General features: G+C 45.2%; 2 protein-coding genes across 4 annotated transcripts in view; both read right to left on the bottom strand.

Moving 5' to 3' along the window:
* The window catches only part of LOC122569287, a 164,472-nt gene that overhangs the window by 112,839 nt on the left and 26,634 nt on the right, over positions 1–24,999 (bottom strand). Inside the window, exon 1 of one of the 3 annotated variants that reach the window (XM_043730102.1) lies at positions 13,788–14,242. The exons of 1 other annotated variant lie outside the window; for it this stretch is intronic. The gene's annotated coding sequence lies outside the window, so the exon portion shown is untranslated. Of the gene's footprint in view, positions 1–13,787; positions 14,243–24,999 lie in introns of those variants that run through there. One more of the 3 variants, XM_043730104.1, reaches the window with a different exon arrangement.
* LOC122569291 (testis-specific gene 10 protein-like) lies at positions 20,463–21,992 on the bottom strand. The gene is made up of 6 exons (XM_043730114.1): positions 21,891–21,992; positions 21,629–21,742; positions 21,202–21,498; positions 20,920–21,128; positions 20,651–20,860; positions 20,463–20,586 (listed from the first exon to the last, which is right to left on the bottom strand). The coding sequence occupies exons 1-6, from the start codon at positions 21,990–21,992 to the stop codon at positions 20,463–20,465; spliced, it is 1,056 nt and encodes a 351-aa protein (XP_043586049.1).

The raw sequence follows: 24,999 nt of genomic DNA, 5'->3' as shown, positions 1-24,999 counted from the left end.
TCTTTGATCTTTTTAAATTATGGACGTATGAAAGCTTCTTGGAAGATTTGTAGAATTTATAGAACTTTCGATGTCTGTCTAACCTCGTTACACGCATGTATATTTGTCTCACAATGGGTTCACTAGGTCTAGAAATTTTTGATCGTGAATCTTAAACAGTTTCAGAAGAGGGTTTGAGAAGTTTAATGATTAATGGGATGCTGGAGTCAATAAGATGTGGAGTCTTTATCTTGGATCTACGATATCGAAAACGTCCTAATCTCATGGTCTCTAGGACATCCCCTATTACTCTTGTGACCCTTCCAACTCAACTAATTGAGAACTCCCGAACTACATAACCAAAGATAGAAGACCACCTAACCCCAAGATCTATAAGTCTAGAAACGTCTATATCGAGTTCTATGAATTTTGATTTCTATCATGTGGTAGATACCCCAAACTCTATGAATGGTAGATACTCATCGAACACTATGAATTCAACGGTCGCTATATCGTGTTTGATAGACCCAGCGAGATCTCGATCGAATTTACGGACCTCCTATCGATTCCAATATACAAGAACGCCACCATATCGCGCCTGACAAATCGAAATTTATCCGTATCAGCTTTGCCCTTTCTATATCCTCCAACAAATATCTTCTCTTTACTGATGAGAGAAAGGAAATGAAGCACGGTAAGAGAATCGAGCTAGCGACTCTCATAGCGTTCAGATATTCCTTTGTACACCAGAGAAGTATCATCGGAAAGCGAACAGCTCATAATAACTGTCTACCGCGTTTCTTCGATTTTATGGCGCCATTCACGGTGGTATCTCATCCCCTTTTTCTCTCCATTATACATGTGGCTCAAGAGTATCGAATTTGAATGTTACATTCGCAATAGTGACGAAGGCGTTCGACTTTTCGCATAATGCTAAAATACGATCACAGCTGTGCCGCGGCTGAGGTGCATTAATAAAATGACATATGAGAGTCCTTGATAACCAGTTTTCACCCGACTCCCGACCACTAATTTTCCCACTTATCATTCTACGCTGCTACGCTGCGACTCCTAATAATCCGTTTCGCCTCGTAATAATGTGATCAATCAGTTGTTTCGACAACGGAGAGCCAGTCGATAGAGCCCAGAGGGAAAAAAAGGTATCGTTTCAATTAGTTCCCTAACGAGACGCCCGAAGGTTCCGAATAAATGTAGGACTACCTAGAACAATACCCCATTATATCGGATCGAGCCCCGATATATTAGCTACGGGTTGGAACAAAAAACTGATTAGAATCACACTCCTGTTACTCTAAACGCTGGGCCGGTGTACGCGGTAATACGTAGCCCCGAGCCGAAGGTATCAAACTTGCCTACGTTTTCCGGTTACAAATTAATTTCGAGGCTAGCGTCGAGGTGAGACCCTCCGCCGTTATAACAGCAAAGGCGGAAAATGTAAATCCCATGGAGACACGGAGCGCGTAGGTGTTACGCGGCATTAATACCCTCTCGCGAGATCTTTCCCCATGCACACGTCTACCGCAACCGATCGCGAGAATAATAACGTGGATTCCTTTTTCGGTCCGACGAGACTCGTAAGCCTTTCATCGCCTCTCGATTAATACGCTAGATCCATTAGTAACGCTATTTCGTTAAAAAATCTAATAAACACCCTCGAGTCTCTGCTGTTCGTGCGCAACCGAACAATATAAGTGGATAGATCCTGTATATTATCATCTTAGACTACTTGTTCTCCGTTATTTCTGGTTTATAGGTTAATTTGTCGAAACAAGGGAGAACGAATGGTCCATGTCGAGTTTTTACAGTCGAAATGTTAGCGAAATTAACGCGCAACGTGCAATTTCACCGACCACTTACGATCGTAGTAATTCTCGCAGCGTATATTTTAGATGAATAATCGTGGTAAAATGGATTTATTCTCGCCGTTTAACGACGTGTTTACGCGATTATTACGCAAAGGAGACCGATATTGATTCCCACAAAGCGTAATATTCACATAAGAAAGCAACGACGCGCTACGGAGATACGAAATCCCGTGGAATGCCGATCTCACGAGTGCGTTCGTTGCGTAACTCGCTGGATAACGGTACCGTTTCACACCGATAACATCGACGGGGAAAATCGTTTAGTGAAAAGCTATCAAACTAATGGCTCGTTTTAGTATTTTATAATCGACATAACCGAGCTGCATTTAATCACTCTATCATTTGGAAACGTACGATATTTCCCCCACAGGCCTAAATCTTTCGTTGCCACAACGTTCGCGGCTTTAAATCAATCCCTTTCAAGGTGCTTTGAATCTGAAGCAATAGGTCTACGAACGTCGATACGAAACCTAATTCCACCTTTCCATATCGAAAATCAAGATTTACGTTCATTGATCTCCGAACGTAGCAGGATAATATCCATTTTCTAAACAAATCTTTCCCAACTGCGCCTAACGGTCTCGACAGTAAATCACCCCCTTTCAGATTGTTCAATTTCTCAGTGAACCGAATCGAACACGCGTCGACGCGACTCCAAAATTCCGTTCAAAGCCAAGATTTCCTGCTGGCCTTTCATCGATCGGGGCACGCGTTTCCTGCGCGGCGCGTTTGCTCGTGATGCTATACAAACACGGCTGGAACAGACACGCCGCAAATTGCGGAGCGCATACAAAAGGAAAGGTTAAGCCTCGTTGCACATACACGCGTACACAGATACACACGCACCGGCAACAACCATTAAGTGCGTGGGTATATACCTGGGCAACTCGTACTCCCGCACGCGGCCGCCGATAGTTATCGATTCTGCTAATCGACATTAGCATTCCAAATGTCAGTATATACCCGGTATAATCCAAGTACACATGCGGTGGGCACAACACGCGCGTTCGTGCACGCGTGCACCGATCGAGGGTAAGTCGTATCGGGAGAAAGTTACGATACAGCCATGGCACAGGCGTAGGAATACAAGGTACTCCTCGAGCCAGTGGCATGACAGTGCTAAATGGTTCTAACCGCGTTAACGACACACACCGGCTGGATTTTGCCACTCACCCGATCGCTGATCGGGAACGGAGCAGTCTCGCGCTGCGAGACAGATCGCTACCCTCGATGCTCGGCGCATTACATCAATTACGATATGGACGCGAAACTTCAAAGCAGCGGTGAAATTTATCGGTGCACAATGAGACATTAATCCGAGCGTTCGCGATCATTTACATAACTGCCCGGTAATGGCGGCTCGACGTCGGATTGATGCTAATTAAGCTTCAATGGGCATCGATCACCCAACTGATTTTCTTCGATCCAAATCAAGGAAACAATGGAAGCCAAGAGGGGATTATGAAATCTGCACAGTTTTTGAGTTTGGTTCGTCTCTTTATAGTCGTACGATCTATTTATTCATAAATTGATCGGTATCGATGCAGTATGTACGTTGAATTGTTTTTTATAATATCGGCAACGTGTATATTTCTATCTTATAATTAAGATACCAGTATAGATAAAAATAATATGGACAAGTAGCAATTAAGGACGAGACAGAAATGTCGATTTGATTATCTTTTATGTGTAATTTAAATCAATTTACGCGTTTCCAGTCTTCGTTCGGCAGCGCATAGCAGGCAAATCAATAGCACGTTACAAATGAAAAACCGGAGCCGATTGATACGACTTTCATCTCGATCGTCGTACATATCTGCCTTACCTATCAAGTTTCTCACGTGCAAAAAGTGCAACTAAATTACCAAGAAGAAAGCACTTGGCGATTTGTACTCCTGAACGTTCCCAGGCTGCTTCGTCCGTCACGTTTGCTCGTCGATACGAATTTCACGTATACGATGGCGTAAAATAAAACTGCGTCTCCATGCGTTCGTCGCGTGTTCGCCGGCAGGAATGCGGTCGTATCTAGTCCGGAAAACGCGACGCGTGTGGCATAGAATTGGATAAAAGCATCGCTGCTTTTGTATCTGGCTGGCGTAACACGACCTGACGACCAGAGTCGCGATACAATTTCACGCGGTGGCGAAAAATACCTAAGCCACCAAGCAGAAGACAGACGTTCGTGAAATCTCGCGTTCGATCAAAGCGGTGGACACGCGATAGAATCCTTGTTCGAGGCGACCCGATTGTGTCAGCTCGAGACGAGCATGCTTCGCAGATTCTTCTAGACGTACCGTTAAGTAACCCCGGTGAAAATAATGAGATCGAGCGAATCTGTTCGAGGCCGACATCAGCTGTTGCGAGTCGAGCGTCGCATCGTCGCCGCTGTGGCGCCGCGGCTATATGATTTGATTCAATCTTGTCCTGTTTCGAGAACAGAATAGCTACGAGTTTGGAATCTGTACGGTTGAGATAGGTCTAATCGTTCGAGTTAGTTAAGGATAATTGGCATAATTAAATAGGATGGAGAGTTTAAGAGTATAGTTAGTGCGTAGAATTAATTAAATTCATACACTGCCCCTTTCATCCGGTCACAGGCAATAACAACGTTCTCATAAATTTGCGAGTCCTTGGTACTCGTTATCCTTGAGAGTAGCATAAACGATATGAGAAAAAAATACGTATGTCTAGAACGATTTAGATAATTTTAATATTAACCGACGGTAATTGTCCTGTCGAGAACAGGGTACTATAACAGTAAAGCAAGTAATGATCCTTTTCCTTGGTATCGGCTCAAAATTCCTGTACTCGGCAAACGAGTTAGACTAAGAAATAAACCAAATAACATCATCTCCAACCTACTTGCCTACAAAGTGACTCAAACGCTTCGTACCTAGTACGTATCGGACAGTGAGCGGAAACTGTTTGAATCTTCGCGTAACCTACCGGAACGCTTTCGCAACCGCGACACGTTCGATCGCCAAATTCGTAGCTGCTAGCAAATTCTCTTCCTTTCCAGTCGCTCTTCCCCTTCCTTTCCTTTTACACCGGCCTCGATTTTCGAGCCACCGCTGCTACAATCCACTGTAAAATTCCTCGTACGATATTCAGAGACCCCTTTGCAAGCTCGTACCTTGGCGATCTCTGGCAAAGCAGGCTCGTGTAACATGCGACAAATATCGACAAGCACCCAGTCGTAAACGTCGCGAATTATTGCGACGGTAAATCCCGGTTCGAAGGATAACCGAGCCGTGCAAAGCGGCGATAACGAGCGACCATGTTTGCTCGTATCGAAATCACGACACAGAATGTAGCAGAAAGAGTAGCGAAAGAAGAAAAGAGAGAAAGAATGCCAGGGAGCAACTGGCTCTCGATTCCATCACTGGCTTTATGTACACTGGTTCGAAGCCTAAGTCAACAATCAGGCCGAATACCTGCGAAGGGTATAACAATGCCTGTTTTACCTAGGTATCGGAGTCCCCATGAATCATGAAAATATTTCTCAAAGACGTTTCGTCACTTCTTCTCAACGAAGAATTCCACCAACCTACCCTGTCGTTCGTCTTGCTTTCATTTTGGACTACAATGCTGTACGAGAATGCAAACAACGTGCGACAGAATATTACCAGAAAGCCCGTTATCGTTTGGACTTTGGGCACAGAGACGTTTCACACGTGGGCTAATTCCAACCAAGAACAAAATGGACAGACGGAGGGTCTTTTCGAGGTAGAAGACGTTCTTTGTATTTCTAGGACGTTCGATAAATGTTTAGTGCAGTATCGGATTACTTACATTTTAAATCGTCATAGATGAGGCAAGAAAGACAAGAGGTTATCGATATGTAAACAGGGCTATGATTTTGTGCATTATAGTTTGTTGTTTGCTGAAAAGTATATCCACGTAATATCAAAGAATAATCGAAGCACAAACGATCGACGCGTTATTGGCAATTCGCTAATCATCTCGGTTTCTTCGGGCGAAGAAACGATCGCTAAAAGAAAGTCATATGGCGACCGAGATACGCCACGTTGCAATGAAATCGTATAACAAAGCGTTTAAATTTGCCTTGAATTTCTTGCCGCAACGTATTCTCAGATTATTACAGCGCGCGCTATTCCGATCATGCGCCGTTTAACCTGACATTCAGGGAATTGTCTGTCGCAAGTGAACTCGGTTTGCGCAACCTCGCGAGATACGGACAGGAAACATTAGCCTGACGCTATTCTTAATTTCGATACGTTATTGCGGTTATTACGAATCACGATGTTATTAAATACATCATTGTGCAATTGAAAAACACTTTGCGATTCAAAGATGGAATGCTGAGGATGGAAAGGGAAAATGATATCTCGATAACGGTATCGAAAACTTCTTAATGCTTGTCTTGCCGAAAGGATTCAAGAGCAAAAACATTAAACGATCCTGTCGGCGAAATGAAGCGTGACAAATATTTTCGCCAAGAAACCACCGAGCAGATTTCACAGAATCTCCTAATGAATTTATACGGGCTTTCTCGCAAATTCCGATGTTCTTCCATCGATAAAACACAGAAAGATACGAACATTTTACATTTTACAAAGTGTGCTCTTAAAAATATACAAGGTCCGTATGGTTTATCATATATGTCTCTATCTATCTATTAGCAAAGGAACTCTTTTGTATAAATTTATGACCAACTCTGATGAGACAATCGCTATCTATCTCGCAGAAACTGTGTATCTAAGAGGGATTCGAGCGAAACAAGGCAAACTACGAGCTAGTTAACCGTTATCATTGTTTCGTGTACCAAACAAGTCGAATAACAGCACGCTTGGGCGCATCTTGCAGTCACATAGCCGAGCGATCGTTAATTAAAGTAATAGTGGTATTATACTCACTTGGAATATAGAAGTCGATGTAGCGGCGTCCACGCATCGTCGCTCAAAAATCGAATCCGCGATCCTTCGAACCGCGGGGAAACCAGAAAAAATAAAATACGTAATCTTCGCTACTAGATAACAGCTAAAGTGATGAAACACAGTTCTACCAGGTGTATCACGACTACCGGAAATCTTATGCTCGGCTACCGTTTGCAACTGTTATCTCCTTCTCTGTGCAACGATCCAATAAAATGATCGATATCGATGTATCTCGATACCGTCTTCGCGAAGAATGCGAAGTCCGTAGCATAAATAACAAACGGTTATCTCGAGAAGAAGCGAGGAATTCTCGTTACGAAATCTACGATATAACATAGTACCGACGAATAAAATAAGCCCGATGCAATCACTCGTCGAGCATCCTGATAATCGAGTCTGCGGGACATCGCAGAAAAGTTGGACTCCGCGAGAGAAACAAAATTGCGAGATGTTAACAGTACGATATTATCGCGACCGAGGAAAAATGTTTATCTATCGTAAATGCTATACTATCGCTTGCAATTCACGTTGTGCGATTTCAGGAATCTCGGATTGGTAATAAAGACGGTTTATTATTCGACTTTCTTTTCCACTATCTGGAATTCTCTCTTTTCTCAGGCTGACTGCTCGACAACGAGTCGGTTAAAACACTGATTGCATATATCGCGATTTGGATTCCGTAAGAGGCGATATACGTGGCCTTATTTCAGTCAAGGACTCTCATAATTTTTCGAGATCATCGGCTTCGATAGAGTTTGATTTTCTGCCGCGACGCCGGCACTCGGGTTTGCTCGAGCGCGAAACAAACGTGAAAAGAAAGGAACCGGACTCAACGCGTCGCGGTCGCGCGCGAACCGGTGAACGTTTTTAAACCTTATCATTGACCTATCATATGGAAATGAGCAGATAACGTATTGACTATGGAAAGGATAATATTTAACCGGGCCGAGAGAAAAATCCCGAGCCATTGTTGGTTTCCTTTGTCCACGTTTCTGCTCAAGATAACTTATCTTCCTTGCATTAGCACGAATCCGTGTGTACCTACCATTCTCCACACACGAGTTCTGCGTTTTGTCACAAAACTTTCTAGATAAATATTAAGGATGACGGAGAGTTAGATTAGTTTTAGTACGATCTCGAAAACAGTTAGGTGGCTGGAAGTTTCACTCAGGTCAGAACGCCAGTGAATACCCAACGATCGTTCATAGTTCGCGGGCGAACCGTTTGCACAATGACCGGTTTGCTTTGTGCGACGTGTCATCGACATTTGCAGAATCGCTCATTGTCGCAAATGACTCGAGCTCCGCGGCACGAATCGTCGATTCGAGCAAAAGGCACGCAAAGACTATCTCTCCGCTGGAGTCTGTTCCATCGTGTTATCTATTATCGATTATAAATCGCCGTCGCGTTGAACCTGCGGCTAAATCCGAGATGCATCGTCGTCTCGATGCATCGAATACACGGCGTTAAATCGATCGTTCCTTTTCTTGAACACAATGGGAGAAAAGCAACGACATTGAGCGACGACGAGACTAAATTTAGTTGGACGCCGTGTAAATGGCCGCGAATACTTGGCAGACATCTCAAGGCTCTTTCCGATAACACAAGTCAATCCGGTCGATCAACTTTACTCTAAATTGCCCAGGGAAAATGGAATATAACGGAAATTTGTCTCGTCTCCAGATTAATTCAGGTTGATCCGCACTTTCAAAAGATAACCACGAGGTAGGTTGGAATGACTTGATGCGATAGGAAATCCCGCCACTTAAATGATAATAACAGTCCGGTGTTAATGCATTCCAGAGATTTACCGAGTCGTTTATCATAAATCGCCAATAGTATGCAATAAAGTTGCACGTAGGTAATATCAAAACGCAACAAGTAACAACCGATGGATTCAAGAGAATCCCATTGCTCGTACACGTTACTTCCTCTCGATCTCCAACCCTCAACCCCATCGATTTCTTAAGATTACGGTTCAATCGTCGATTATAGTTACTCCGGATAGTTGCCTGTGGAGAATGGCTATTGCCTGCCAACAGGAATATTAATGCGAAAGTTATTTGCTAGGCCGATCTTTTCCTTCCTTCCCTCGGTATTCACCGGCTCGTCTACCCATTCCCTTCGTTATCCTACATTACTCCCCGTTTAATCTCTCTTTTTCTCCGAGCGAAGGACATCCGGTTTCGTCGTCCGGTGAGCATCCGCTGCTCTGCTATAGAACAACCGGCCCAGACGTGCGAAACGGTAGGAGGCCGACCGGATAGAGAAACGGCTACGAGAGAAATGCTCGAGATGCTTCGCGATACGCAGGCTAGACCGTCGTCGACCAAGTAAATCGCAGATCGTCGCTTCAGATATCATCATTCAGCAGTTTCGCGTCGCGAGATATCTTCAAGTAGTGACACATCGGCGATATTTTTCGTCCAACAACTCTTTCCTCTCGGATCGTTCGCGTCGAAGTGAGTCGGTCCAAATAATTGCCGGATCATCGGTCCGAATGACTTCATACTCTTCGTAGGTACTTTAGACGGCTCGACGCGCTAGATAACATAAGGTATTCGAAGTAAATATTAGCGTACTGGATGTACGGTTCGTTTCTTCCGCCTCTAATATTCTGAACCGCCTTTGCGAACGCGATTCTCTAATTGCTCGCTTCGAGCAACGTAATAAAACGCAATGCCCGATTCCTACATTGAGTAACGCACATAGCCGCACGGGCAAATAAACTTCGATTATTATTGTTTCTAGCGTGGGCAATTTACGGTAGAACCGTAGAACAGCGAGCCAGGGATCTGACTTACGTTAGTGGTGCACGATCATTCTTAAGCGTCCGTGGCTTGCTCCGTGCAGAAAAATTCTGTGCCCTCGTATAGTAGTTCCTAGATTAGCAAGTCACTAATGACCCGGCCATTCGTCATGCTACATAATTCTCCTCCCGTGTTTGATACTAATATGAATTCGTAGCAGAGCAGCAAGTCGAACTGCTCCTTCGGGTTTCTACTGCTCACGGATATACTATAATGACCCTTTCGTGGCGTCAAGAACGCCTCGGAGTTAAAACTCCGAATATCTCTCGAATTCGTGCGAGTGACCCAGAATATTACCAACTTCGTGAGAAAACTGGAACGTCTTCTAGTCAAACTGGCTCGCCGTTCCAACCGGCAATCGGTGAGAAGAGGTGCGAGCAACGGAGCCAGAGACCTATATTTACCCTGACTACCACGAACTCGCGTAATCCGCGAGAGGGAGACCAAGACACCTCCCGCACAGCATCGTCGGGCCATACGTGCTCTATTAGAGGCAATGGCGTTTCACCTATGCTCCATGCAAACGCTTTTCTTCCATTCGGGACAAAAATTTCTCTATATACAATTCCTATCGGATTCTTTCACCGGATCTACGATTTCCTCTGGAACCTTGACCGATATCCGCGAGCAGATGCTGCGCCAAGGTTCTCACGTCGATTGAAAACTTGCACGCGGCTACTTTGCATAATGTTACTCGAATAATAATTAAGCTGAACGAAACATAATACATTGTGAGACTTAAGGCGAGATTGCATGCAACAAGTGTTGAAATTCAACAAGTATTGCTAGCTATAACGTCATCGCGTTATATCGTTAAATTATTGCAACGTGATAAGCTCGATATTGATCGAATGGCGGCAACTCAGGTGGTAAGCAAAACAGAAACATAGCGAATTAATCAACGGTAATGATCTTGAAATACGACCGACGAGTAATTCCCATAGGTTTACCCGGGGATAAGAGAATCGTCTTCGCATCTACGTACGTACATCGATACCTGTTTATGCTGGTAATTATTACATCAGTCTCGTAGATAATACTTAAAAAACGATCTATCATAGGATTTTTTCGAAAGTACTAGAATCATTGAGACAGGAATCGCGCAATGCTCGCGAGCTCTCGCGTGAAAACAAAAACGAACAATGTTACGCTATAGTTATATCGAATCCAGTGCCGTGGTAATTTATATTCGAGCAATCTATTCTCTATCACTCGTCGAGGAAAATTCGTGTGATCGAGGTTTATCTAAAATAGAAAGTGAAAGGAATAAGCTTGCGTAATTTGTCTTCCATATATTAACAATTACTGCCAGTGTCATGCTTTTTTCCTATCAATCAGAAATATTCAATGACAGAATCGCAGTTTCACGCGTTCAATGAAATACGATCGTGAGTAGGAACTTAATTTTATCGAATGATTCCTCGCGGTAGTATTTCCGAGAAAAACTACATGCGGGTACTCTCGCTTTATTGAAGAATCTCTGAAAGTCAATATGTATCCCGGAAAAAACCTTTCTCTCTCTTTCTCTGTTACGACACAACTACGAATTATTTGGTTCGGCAATAAGGTTGTCGTAGTGGATACGCAATGAATGTGTGTGCTGTTTACGCCGTGCGTCATGTCTCCTTTCATTTACTAAACTCCTGATCTTTGATGTTGTATCTTCACTATACATTAACACTCGGTTGAATTAGAATTCGCGTGGCACGCTGAATAAGTACACTTAGTACACGTTGTACACAACGACGTGTAGCAACGCGTAATACCGAACAAATATTTACTGACGAGCTAGCTAGGAAATCGGGGGGATTCGCGTGAAAACGCGTGTTTGAATTACTAATCGTGCCACGGTATGAATGTCGGTTGACGGCCGTCGAAAGCAAGGCAACTGAAACGTTTCACGAGCGTTTCAAATTCTGATTTTATCTATAAACAGTGGTTTCGTTACCCTACTTTCGTTGCTTTCCATGGCTTCCATATAATCACCATAATAGGCCGCATAAATTCCCTCCCAATCAAAATTTTCATTTATTCGTGATAGCAAACTTGGTAGACACACGATGAGCAAGAACAACAACCCGTTTATGGGTGTTCCAGGGTGAAACAACTACTGATGAACAAGAAGCAAGGAACTCAAAGCGTCAGACACCAGGCGAATAGACGAACTTTCACTTTAATTCGCTGATGAGAGGTCGTGACCTCGGTCGATTCGACCCGATCGGTATATAAGTTAATGGTATTTTAACAAGGATCACATTCGGGTACCCGGCATAGCTCTGCTTATTCATTCTTCTTTTGCCCGAGACCGTAATTAACGTAGGTAGGTACGTTGATATCGATGGCCGGTAGCACGTGAGGTTCCTCATACGGCAGGATCCTTCTGTCCTTAAAGCTGGTCATGATTCATTCATGAGGCGAGTCTTCAATAGCAACCAGCAACCAGGGAAACGAGCACAACCGTAGGCAAGTTTCACGATACTCGATGTCAATTTCTCGCTATATCCTTTCCAGAAACAAGTATTAGCATCAAGGTCGTCGAAATTACTGGACGAATCCTATTCTATTCAATTGCGGTAACTAATCCTATTAGGACTTCGGTATTAACTGACAATGACATATTGAATGGGCTTAATTATTCGACCTTTAGGCCTGAATGACAGAGTCGAACGAAAAACAGAGATAGGGCATGGGCGGTGTTATTTCATCGATTCGTGTTGCTTCAAGCAGATCGTACGAAAAACTATCGTGTCGAAAGGCCGAGGAAGGAAGCGGCTTCGACCTTCGACGACGCGAAGAAGAAACAACCCACGGATTTATCGACGTAAAGGTCAAGGCACTCGAGAGTATATGTATATCGAGTCGATGTCAAGGCCGACGTACTCGCCGAACGATACAACGCCGTGCGCGTGTGAATTTTTCATTGGAAAATCGGTCGGTTCAAGGTTTACGAGCCGATGAGTCAGAAAGAAAGAAAATAAAATAACGAAAAAAAGGAGAAAGAGATTGCGAGATAAAAGTTAGGAATTTTACGAGTGTGAATGAAGATATAGGGCTACAGAGGCATATATGTGTAGTTAAATGATCGTATAATATAAATATAAAATATTCGTGATCTTACAAACAATCCACTCGCTATATACAAGCTATAGGTATATTAAAAACATTCCCATATCAGACGTAAATTCCTTCTTTCAACCTTCACGTTTGACTCACTGTCCAAACACGAGATATCCTAAGCACTTTAACCAACACATCAACAAAGAGACCCAAAACGTTTCACCAAGACTGATGCTACTTACTAACACATTTTCCATACACGCGAATACGAGAATTGCTATTGAACGTATAAACGAAACGAGGTAACGGGAGAACATGCAATCTTCCTAGTGGAAAGCAATTCGAAAGAACAATGTGCCATGCGGAAAATGGTCGAGGTCCGTGTGTGAGAAAAATTCTCTGAGAATGTTTAGCGTGCTGTTAATGGTGAGTACATAGAATCGGGGATGCGCACACTTCGTGTCTAGATATCCCGTTGCGAGCTCGTTCCTGCCGCCGCTGTTGAGGCTGTTGCTCGCGAGCAACACACAAATACCGAAGATCCGGTAAGGATCGTTATCTCTCGAGCTTGCCCGTGCAAACGAAAGAAATGCGACCCGTTAAAATACGCGGCGATTCGTTCCTTCTCACCGTGTGAGAATTACGACGTGATGCGCGCGCATCGTACGCCATGCTCGATTTTTCGCGAATGATTACATTCGAAAAGCAACGCGATTATGAGTAAAACGAGCGTTTACGATGATAACGTGATCGAAGCCCAGTGACAGTACGTTTAATTTTGCTCGATCGACGCGATCGAGGTAGTAATTACGAAGCTATTATGTAACGATCGTATAATTTTCGTTTGCACGTGGAACAACTTCGACTCTCGGTTTCGAAAGGAAAGAGGAGAACGCAACGCGTACAATGCTCAAGGGGAACGAGGATCAACCATGCAGGTGTACGCGTAAAACATAACGCCAGGTACCCTGTTCCGCTATTCACAAGAAATGCAAGAAACAACAATTCCGACGAGTCGAGGTCGCCTAGAGCGTTTCGGGTTCGTAAGCCCATGGAATCCGAGGGGATCGTAGCCGTCGTCGTATTCTATGCCACCTGGCAGCGAACTGACAGCTGGCGGAGACCGACGAAACAGAAAAATGAAAACAAATAGATACCTGTAAGTTGGCAGATTCCCACCTGTTGATTCAGCGTCGACTAGGTTTTCTTGCGGTTGCTACGCGCGGGCCCGGTTCCAACGGACAAGCGATATCCAGGATGACGACCGGTCGTGGTTCGTAGAAGGCACACAGAGTAAGTCGGAGAGAGAGGTTAGAACGATCGGTAATACCGTGAGAGCGACAGAGACCGAACGAGCACATCCACTGTTACACGCACAGCACGTTAACGCGCCGGCTGAATCCTGCCCCGCTTTACACCACGTGCGAGATCTTTCGTTAATAATAATCGACCGGTAAAACGATCGTGTTGTCACGGTGACATCGTCGCGGGGGCAGGTATAACGTTAATGCGCGAACAAGCGTCTTTCTTAGCGTCTCGTGACGACGACAGAAAGGACACCGTCATTCCACCGTCGAGTTTGGAACGAGACGCGTTCCTCGATCCACTCCGCGCGAGCGCTGATACACGACTGTAGCCGAAGTTGCACGACAGCATGACCGAGCAGAGGGGCCGAGAAACGGCGAACGAAGCCGAGTCGGCTCGACTCTGACCGACCGTGGCCGAACCCACAAGATGGAATGCACGCGGACGGAAATCAGGCGGGATCGGAATCGGGATCGAGCTTGGGTTTGCGCTCGGGCTCTCGGGATTGGGCTCGGACTCTCCGGTTCGAAGCCGATCCAAGGCAAACGACCGCTCTACCCCGCTTCTTTCGTTCCTCCGCGCCGTACAGCCCCCACCGGCTGCTATAATCTATGTCTATTATCCTCCTCTCTGTGTTTCTTTATTCCCTATATACCGGCATCTCTGTCCCCCACCTTCCTCTCCCGTCCGTAATGTTGATTTTCTAGTTTGTTGTAATATTCGTCATGCGAAATTCGCGGTCGAGATAGACAGTAATTAACGTGCTGTTGCATCTAGACTGGTGTAGCGACCTTTTTTTTGCAATTTTCTAGTTTTTAATCATTCAATTGATTCCCTTGAAATCGAGAGCAAATTAAACCGAAGTTCGATTTCTTTCCGATTCATCGTCGCATTTGATAATTCTCAGCTTGACGATTGGTCTCTATCGAAGTCGTCGAAGAAGTGAAAGCAATTTATCGCGATGACGTTTTCACTCGCGATGTGGGTGTAGCGCAATTGTTAAAAAAGAAAGAACAGATAAAAAAGGCGCTTGGAAGTTTCTTTTCGTGCGACGTTTGTTTCGTCGTGCAACCCGTGTCTCATTTGCATATCCCGGAATGTGAAATTGAAGATGATAAATAAGAGCAAAAGTCATTTAATGGCAAAACCCGGTACCAAGGTGCGGGATGAAACGTATAAAAATTCCTGGCGTATCGCGTACGCGAGGCGATACATTTCTTTTCCGTCAAATCGAATGTTATCGTTAATCACATCGGATTGCCGCGACGAAGATAAAGTGGCTCCCTGACGAATTTACATTAGCGCACGGCGGCGATGTCGTCGAGAGATCCTGTCTTGCAATTAGAACGCCTCGCTCTTAAAACCCATACGATGATATCGGAATTACGCGGCAAACCTTTTAATCCAACACTCTGTGATAATATGTTAATATTTCAAGGACTGAAGGAAGTCAACTTAACCTCCATACGGGTTGTACCGGTTCGTAGAGGAAGAAAGTTCCGTCGCGTTCTGATGAATCTTCTAAGCGCAGGTGTTGTTTATTCTTCGAAATTGTTCCACGTGGGCGGTAATATTTCTAGAACGCACACCAGCCAGCTTTATTTAGATCTAATCTCGTAATCGTGTCATTAAGGCCTTTTCTCGCGCGTTTCACTTCTTCGCAGGTTTCTTGACACCATTCGATCCGGTGAACGATGCCAGTAAAACGAAATTCAATGATAACGGATTACCGTTCCTGTAGATACACCCGAATATTTATCGTGGACATCGGTGGTCCCTCCACAAAGAAATGTACATTCTCGATACCATAAAACTCGTGGCGAGTTCTCTCGCTTCCTTCACCCACGCGGCCTCCGTCCCATAAAATGTGACTAAAACGCGGCATACCCGCGCGTTTATTACATGTTTATGAGTATACTTACATAATGCTGTCCGTGTACGTTTCAGATCGGCGAGACTTTACGGGTCGGCCATGCTGTTTACCAATGTAACGTAAAAATTGCGATTTCGTATTTTCGAAGGACACGCACGATTCATAATACACTCTTGTCCGCTAATGGCTCTTTGATATCCATTTTAAGTCTCCCAAATCATTCGTCCCTTCCTTCCAAAGAAGTCACAAAGGAAGAAAAATCGTAATTTAATTCGAACAATGATCGATTCCTGTACACTTTTCGTAGAAAGTTTATGAACGCTGCTGCACTCCCACGTATTCAACATTCCTCTTGTTCTTGACCAGTTTGAAAATAAACAGGCGACTGTGCGCTCCGAGTCACACACGAGCCACTGCGCATACCACCGTGCTACGTTCAGTAAGACGCTCCATCGTTTCATCGTCTTGCTGACCATCTGCCTTGCCTTTTGTCAAGGACGACGTTCGCCATACCACCGCTTGGAAGTTGAGTCAATGATCGCTGCCATTAAATTATTCCTAAATACCCAAGAGCACGGCAGATGATCGGCTACCAATCGCGTTTACTCTCGGTGACGGCCATCGAACAGAACGCGGCGTCCTGCTCATGAACGCGCCGCAGCTCGCTTGTTGCTCTGTTAGGCTCTCTGTCGCGAAAGAAAGCGAAGGTATGCGCAACCCGCGTGTCACTGTCTGCTTGTATTTAAATTGCTGTGCCACGTATCGATCCGCGGCATTGTCTGTTCGTCACGATACGTGTCACGCACGTGGCTGCCTGTTTCCGATCGTCGACTGGCTCTGGCTAGAAGCACCGCGGAGAACACATCGGAGACATAGTTTTCTCGTTAATCACCATGATTACGCTATTTTCTCGTGGCGCAATCCCCACGGAAAGGCGCTTTTGTGTCCTGATGACCGGATCAACTGCCTCCGTTCCGATGCTATAGACCCGCGATTGCTAAATTCGGGATCTTCTCTCTAGGATTGTGCAATGTGACCTCCTTCGAATGGATTTCGAGATTGGATCATTTGAGAAACTGGGTCGAAGATTATTACAAGAACTTTCTCATCTTTCTCATATTTGGAGCAATCAGGATCGAATTTCAGAAAGAAACCTCGCATATAAAGTAGAAATAGACCGTTCTTCGTGCACTGACACCACGTAGATACTCCGAAAAGGTGATTTAGAATAGACACGCGAGGAGATCGTAATTTCTATCGTTTTAACTAACAGGCGAGGAATTACCAAAAATAAAATCACATTCACTGCGTGATTTATCGATCGTTTCATGTTATCCGAATTATCATTCCCCCGCGTCAAGTCCTCGTTTGCCGCTGCGCGAACCGTCTAATCTCCGCAACGCTGGTATTGTTATTTTGACACCCATTAAACGTCAATCTTTCCCTGGCAATTTGCCAGTTGTGACAGCCTCTTTGTGTTTCGCTATTTTTCGCGGTAATCGTACTTACACTCGCGACGCGCCACCCGGTACAGCTGTTGTTACGACATCGGTCACTCGGTATCTAATCGTGTTAAATTAATCCTATTCTTCATGGACCGATCGCGGGAACGGTGTGGTATAATTTTAATAGCTATAAATCAAGAAACGCGTATATTTTACCGCTATTTTTAACGGAGGGAAAAAAAGGGAAAAAGGCGGCGTGGCAGAAGAGGAGAAAGAGAAAGCACACGTGCAGGCTCGGTGGCGCTGATTGCGAGAGGCACGCAACAATCGCTGCAATTGACCGCGTAATAGAAACGCGTTATGCAGTCTACGGTAGGGGCCGGTAGGATACCGGTCGACCTTGAGAATGGACATGATTCCTTAACGCGCGTTTTCCCTTTTACGGTTGGGTTCCGCGTTCGCGTAATTGCCGCACTATATTGCTCGATTGGCAAAATTTCAGTGGCCCGTATCGCCGAAACGTTAATCGCCTTGTTTCTCCCACCGACCAGTCACGTTCCACCGAAACAACATTGCAACGGTATAATTTATCGTGATATCGTTCTGTTTCGGCAACTTTGCGCCTGCGTGAAAGCAAACGGTAACTTTTAAAGTTCCGCTCACTTGCGACTTGTGTACATCGTTATTCCAGTTGGTCGAACGCGGCCACCCTTCGTAATCTCATTGCGAGAACAACGAAGCAATCGTGACAGATCGATCGTCCCACTTTGTGCCTGAATACGTGAGACACAAAGATACAGTGCAAATATATCGTAAAATCTACGTGAATCCGGAGAATTTCGTGATGTCATGAATAAAGCACGATGAAGTCCAGAAGAGGAATTCTTTAATCGAACTAGGGTGAGGTGGCGCGAGAGCAACAAAGGGATCCATCGGGATCTGTTACCGTGTACTTTTTATGATAAATAGATGAAAGTCCATACCGTAGACCCGGCCGTGCAACGAACGCCATGTATGCTAACTAAATGCAAATACATCAGATCTGCATAATCTGCCACGGAATTTCTCCCTGTGTTTCGCATGCCGTTGTCTTTGACCAGCCACTCAGCTTACGCGGAGCGGCGTTTCGTTGGACGTACCCTTCCTTGCTGGTGAGGTTCGACCCCGACGAAATACCAGCACAGACCAGCTTTTCCGTCAGTGTTCCGGAAACGGTCACAAAAGAGTCACAAATCCGGCGAAGAATGGAAAGAGATTTATAACAGGAGTCTCTGTGTCTGACGTTATCTGTGCTTCGAAGAAAACAGGCAAACTTACTGGGAAGATGCGCATGGGTGACGGTAGCCTCAGGTATACGAGACGGTGCGAAAGTGGAATCTTTAAGGAGGCAGGAGGAAAAGAATTTCCTTGGCGTATCGGATGGATCGCGCCAGGTTAGCAGGCAGTCGACGATGAATACGAATTCTAACGGTCCGCAGAAGGGACACACGGTCGACGCTTAAGAATTAGCAAGTGCAACGGTGAGATGCTGGCGCTACTTTCGTTACGATAAATAATGGATGATAATTTTCCACAAGTAAAAACGAATATTCACTGCAGATGTTACAACGTATCGTGTATTATGCTCGTTAAATGATTTACAGACAAGGGGCGCGTTCGCGATTAACGGTCAACGAGCCGTCGATTCGTGAATGACGGGTATAAATAATCGTCCGATCAAGCATGTTCGAGCCCAGATTTACCGTGATTTATCTTTCTAGGCGTCCCGGCCTTTTGCATATAACTTTCCGCTGGATTGTAGGGTAGCTTAATTGACACGTCATCTCTTTTCTTTTTCCACGGACGACCATTCGTCTTACCTTCCACCCAGCGTTGGCCTTAAATCAATTCCAGCTACGGACAAATTACCAAAAAGAATTAATGGTTTCAACGCCGGTCCTAATTGGCCCGAAATCATGCGAACGAGATTCGAGCGCGATGTTCAAACGATATTCCCGATCGATGACCGTGCCCTTTGGATATAAACAGCAGGAGATCCACCCTTGCCTGATTTTATCTGACCAACCAAAGTACGTTCTACGCCCACGTGAAATTAATAGGCGCGATTCTTTTCCGGGATTCGCTAGGGAGCGAGCTTAACGCGTGAGCGTACGGATAACCTTTAGAATATTTTAAATAATCCCGTTCCCGAGTAGGTGGACGAATGAATGAATGAAACTACCCACACGCTGACAATGAAGCGCTTTTGCTAATCTGAAGCTAACTCATCGCCGAGTGTAATGGCGATTATGAAACTCCCGCTACAAAGTTGCTTCGCGAACTCGAAGGAGTCAAGATATATGGTCCGCGTTGTCAAGAAAACTCGAGAACTTAGAAAATTGAGCAAGATACAATATGAATTTTAGATTACTTCACGGAACGTTCGACTTCTATTAGTTAACTGTTCCGAGGGCGGATTTTTAATATTCGAATGAGGGCTTTGTGATCGTTTTACATCGGGGGAAAGGTAGGTACGTGTTACGAGATATAGAAATCATTGTGCGTGTAATATCATTTCAGGATTATCGTTTAATTAACAAAGTGAATAGCGGTCCAAAGCGGTTACAGGGAGAGAGTTAGTATGGAGTTCTCTCCAGCAATCAATTTATAATAAGTTTTCTACTTTCGTATCGCATGCGCAGAAAGAAAAGAGTGCTGAAAACTTTGAAATTAGTTACATGCAAGCGATATCTTCGACGTGACGCCACGAGCTAGCAGGAAAACCACGTCACGCGTGCGACGAAACATAAATCTGCTAGAAATTTTCATGCAGTTTCATTTTTCTTGCACATTCGCGATTCTATAATTAATTAATACGATTCTCAATGGGAAAACATGTCGCCGCGTGGATGGAGAAAAAATTTCAAGAGATTAATACGTAGCCGTGATCATATCGACGTATCGATCTTGAAATCTTTGTGGGCGGTCTGACACGACCGATCAAATTAATACGATTCCAAAAAGAATACGAAACTCCATTCGAATGCAGTGAGGAAGGTGATAAATTGCTTACTAGGTAAGCGAGACAGTTACATGGGTGTACAATGTAAGAAATCAGATGACTAGATTGAATTCTATAAATAGCATAACTTTTTCTTCTACAATCGATTTCCGTTTTAACATAAATTTTTATTAGAAGTAATTTTCTACGGATATGTCGCGCGCAACTGCTAACTTTTCTTGATCTTCTGTTTCATTGGATGGTACAATTCAATCTCCTGCTTTATCAGTTCGATCTTGGCTTTCAGTTCTTTTTTCATCGTTATCATTTTCTGCATTTCTATCAACTCTTGCCTAAATAAAAACTCAGTGACATCGATCGAGTAAAAACATTTCACGTTCAATAGAGAATGCTTACTGAGCCACCAGGAGTCCAGCAGAAGTGCTTTTCTCGTTCAAAGTCTCTCGTATCTCATTGAGCGCCAAGTGAGCATTGTTTACGCGTTCCCGAATTTTGGTGTTCATTTCGCGTTTTCGATCGAGATTTTTTTGCTCGAATTCTATGTCTTCCGCTATGCATACCTCTTTTTCCTTATATTGAGCTACGCCATTTACTGTTTCTGCGATTCTGATCGAAATGTCGCGAGAAAAATCATCTAAAATAAAACGTAGTTCATACAGACGTACTTGATTCGAAGTTTCTCTAATTCACGGTCTCTTTCATCCAATCTGTCCTTGTAGCCACAATTGGCGATGTGAAGCGCCTCGTAATCCATCGTAGTCATTCCTTCTCCTAAAGTTTCAGCGATTTTAAGTCGCATATTCAAGTCGTCGAGACAATGTTGAAGAAACACGTAGCTCTGGCGATCTCTGGCCAAGATCAAACGTCGTGTAGTCTGATAAAAAAGGTTCGGAAATTATCGTTGATTTAAAAGGAATGAATAATTGGTAGAACAAGTAAAAAAACACCTGTCGACGTATCAGATTATCCATCATTTTCTCCGTCAGTTTCCTGCCAGTTTTCGAGAAGACTAAGCCAACGGATATTTCTTTCTGACGGTTGAGAAACTGTCCGTAGATTCGATCATCCTCCTCTTTCAGCGTCATAACCTTTTGCGTGTAATTCTGCATCTCGTATGTCAATTCCGCCTCCCGAGTCAATATCTCGTCGACCTGCATCTTGTATTCGCGCAGCGCTTCCTTGTATATCTCTTCCATTTGTTCGCGGGTCTTTGTGGAATCCGAGGGTGTCATACGTTGCTGAGTCTATCCGAACGATCGCTTATGCAACAAGAGGTCAAACTCGAGTGCCATTGTTCTTCTTACCAAAAGGGGCACTTATGTAATACGGAATGTAAAGCATCGAAAATGATGAATCTGAGTATTGTAGCCTGACCTTCTTCATATTTCGAGTGACCCATATTTCCAACAGCCTATTTTTCCTTTTCAGATTGGATCTTTCGGAGAGTAATTCTTTCAATTTGTCGATAATCGTTTCACGTTCAGGACTCTAGAAAAGAAATGTTAGGAACCTTTTTGTCATTTATTTCTTCTTCACTTACAACGCATCGATCATATTGTGTGCAAATATCCGGATCAAAAGTAGAAATACTGCGAGCAGCTAGGGACTTACAAGGATAACGACGGTTTATGCGCACCTCTATAGGTATCTCGGCAAACACGTGTTCAGATTCTACCGGACTCGGCGCTTCCTTTATAACCTTTTCCTCGATGGTAGAAACCGTCGTGGAAGGCGACATCTCCTCCTCTTCACCTACTTCTTTCTCGTCGTGAAAATCTTCCACCTCGTACCTATCATCTTCGAACAGATCCGTAATAACATTCCACGCGGACTCTGCTCCTTTTTCTGATTCCCTTTCCTCGCTTCGAGCTTCTTCCTCTTCCCTTTCTAACCCAAAATCTTCCAAAGAATAAGATACATCGAACTTATACTGTGTGATCTAACGAAAGAAATTGAAGAAAGTAATCGTTCGAGGTGAAAGAGATTCGAAAGAATCGGAAAGGCGTTTGATTTCTCATCGACATCTTCTACATTTAAATACCTTGTCTTCGTCGTGTTCTAACGCAACGCTAAAGTTTTCTTTCTGCGGGGGTGGCGTCATGTTTCGCATAATCGAGGGACACGGGCACAGAAATTCAGCGTGTACGTAATCGGAGACGTTGCACTGTCGAGAAGAGAGGGATGGCAAACGTGGCACCTGAACGTAAGTGAATACGGAGGAAGGAAACAGCTGCGGGACGAAGAAAACAGTCGAACGAATTCGCCGTAGCTGGATCGACGCCTCCTCGAGAAGGCCTCGAGCAGCATGCAGTCGACCTTGAAGATCGAAGATGATCTTCCCTCTCGAGAGCGCGCTGGCGCGCGTATACGGTGTTGCTTGTTTAACTGCTCGCGCTGGTCTCGCGTCGGAGAAATGCTTGGGAGGAAAAGTTCCTCGCGGGACGTCGATTAAACCGCTGCGAGCTACCGGACACCGTCAGTGCGGATGCACCGCGTATCCTGCGGTGTGCAGGCTACGATTTCATCTCTCTATGTGCTTTATTCCACGCTGCCACGGTCTCCATGCTGATGTATGAAAAGTTTATTTATGGGAGACGTGGCTCGTTCGATCACGCGAGAACCGCGTGACGGTGGAACACAACGAGCTGAAACCCGACTATCATTCTGTTCGCCGGACGTTAAACGGCCAGGAATTAATAACCGGCGCATACGTGGCAAAAAATCTCGAAAGGTACGACCACGCCGGGCGTTGTTCTCGCCTTTGTCGTTTATCGTTTCTCCTTTCTCTACCTCAGTTTGTTTTCGCGGTTCTCGCGTACACATAGAGAAAAACGTAGACACGATTGTTCGAAGCAAACAACTCTCTCGAGAGAGAGCTCCAACGGAACGAGCCACCCAGCGCAAGCTCGGATTCAGTTTCCCTTGATTTACCAGGCCCGCTTGGATTTCTGCGCTTCGAACAATTTATCGTATAGGATCTTTCCCTATTTTAATCGGGGAATCTGCGCTCGGCTGATAAATTGCCGCGTTTGATTTCCCGAGTTCAGATTTCACCGACGATACGGGAATAACAGTAGTAACGGTGATTTGTCTTGGTCACTGTCGGTCGGCCGAATCGCCGATTACCATCTTCCTTCTACCCTTCGTACTCGAAAAACTAAATCGCTACTAAGGTACTTCACGCGTGTATCTTTCGCTTTTAACAATCTCGTAACAGTGCGTTCACGCTTCACCGGGGAAAACATGCGGAATAACGAAAAGGTGCGTGCATTCGACCAATGCTGGTCTTTGCTTTACAAACGGCCCTACGGGGATTAGATCTCGTGAAAACGAAGAAAGAGGAACGAGGCAACCTGGCAAGTGAACAAGAGACAGAGACGGAGAGTGGGGTACTTGAGGCCGCGTGGGCCGCCAAGACTGCATTCCTGTAGGATCAAGGATCCCTGCTTGAGTCGCGTATGTGTAAGTACCTTCTGTGTACGTGTCTCTGTACCCTGTCTGTACTGGTGTACTATGTACTTGTGTCTCGATGCCAGGCCGTATGCACGAGCACACGATTACACTCGAACTCCCCCTCACGAGCGCGCACACATACGCAGTTAGTGCGCGAATGGTCGAAGAGGGTCGTCGTTGTGGCCATGGTTCGATTGTCAAGTATCGAATCCCCGCGGCTTTTTTCCCCGCCACGATATACATGCCTCGGTGTGCAGTAGGAAGAAGAAACAAGTTTTTACATCCCGATGACACTGACGTACCAATTTCCTGAGTTCCAGTTCCCGAATCTTTATAGCCGGCGGACAGACCGCGACAAAATTTATTGGCCGCTCCGGCGAACGTTTCGTGCGCTGCCAGTACACACGCAACGACTGCGCGGCCAGCTGCCCAGGATCGAGACCGAAAAGAAACGGACGCGTACACGCTCGATGGATCGATCGTTTTAATAAGAACCGTACGATCGACTCTCAACCTGGGGCCATGTAAAAATGCCACGCTGCCCGCTATCAATAGCCGCCGTCGGAGGAATTCAGAAAATGTCGCACGGAGGCAGAACGAGTCGTAGGAGTTGTAACCAGTGTTTCAAGAAAACGACAACGTCTTCGAAAGGAATCGAAGGTGGAGAGGAAAAAAGCTGCTCGAAACGGAGAGAACAAGCTCGTTGGCGAGCCAATGACGAACGTGCTTTGACCGGTGTTTAACGAGTTGAGTCACGAGAACGCTCTAAGGACCCGTCAAGGACGATTATCGAAAATAGTGGCCGCTTTTCCATATCTCTCGTGATCGGTACACGGGTGTGCGCGCGTGGTAAGAGTGGCAGAGGTCGTATGCTCTCGCGCGCATCCCAAGCCGTTCGTTGGCCTTTCCACGGATTTGATTTCCTTTCAAATCGACGCCGTATTCCTGGCTCGTCCATGCAGGCTGCGCCGATGGAAACTGGACTGACTGGGTTTAACGGCGCGTCTTTAAGCTCATGTCGGTGCCGGTCGTACGCACGTTGTGCGTGCACGCGTGTACCCGTGTGGCCGAGTGCGCCACCGCGCGCTCTTCTGCAAGAGAAGGAGACCGCCGCGAACGCTGGAAGAACGCGTGTGCAAGTGTGCACACACGAGAGTCCCCCGAGAATGTAACCACGTCGAATCGCGTCGTGCGTCAAATAGAACGCAACGAGAGAGAGACGATCCGCAGCCTGCAGCGGATACCATTGTGGCCGGTTGCATAAACCCGCCATCTTGGTATCCTCAAGGACG

The sequence above is a fragment of the Bombus pyrosoma genome, linkage group LG7 (genome assembly GCF_014825855.1).
Source record: "Bombus pyrosoma isolate SC7728 linkage group LG7, ASM1482585v1, whole genome shotgun sequence".
Taxonomy (NCBI): domain Eukaryota; kingdom Metazoa; phylum Arthropoda; class Insecta; order Hymenoptera; family Apidae; genus Bombus; species Bombus pyrosoma.
The sequence above is the reverse complement of the archived record's forward strand: the minus strand, read 5'-3'. Positions and strand labels throughout refer to the sequence as shown.

Bases quoted from the DNA above. Each gene is read 5' to 3' on its own strand.
- LOC122569291 (XM_043730114.1), bottom strand. From the start codon at position 21,992: ATGTCGCCTTCCACGACGGTTTCTACCATCGAGGAAAAGGTTATAAAG. The intron at 21,499-21,628 runs GTCAGGCTACAA...TCGTTCGGATAG, and splicing joins TCACTCGAAATATGAAGAAG to ACTCAGCAACGTATGACACC. The intron at 20,587-20,650 runs GTAAGCATTCTC...GTTTTTATTTAG, and splicing joins GCTGGACTCCTGGTGGCTCA to GCAAGAGTTGATAGAAATGC.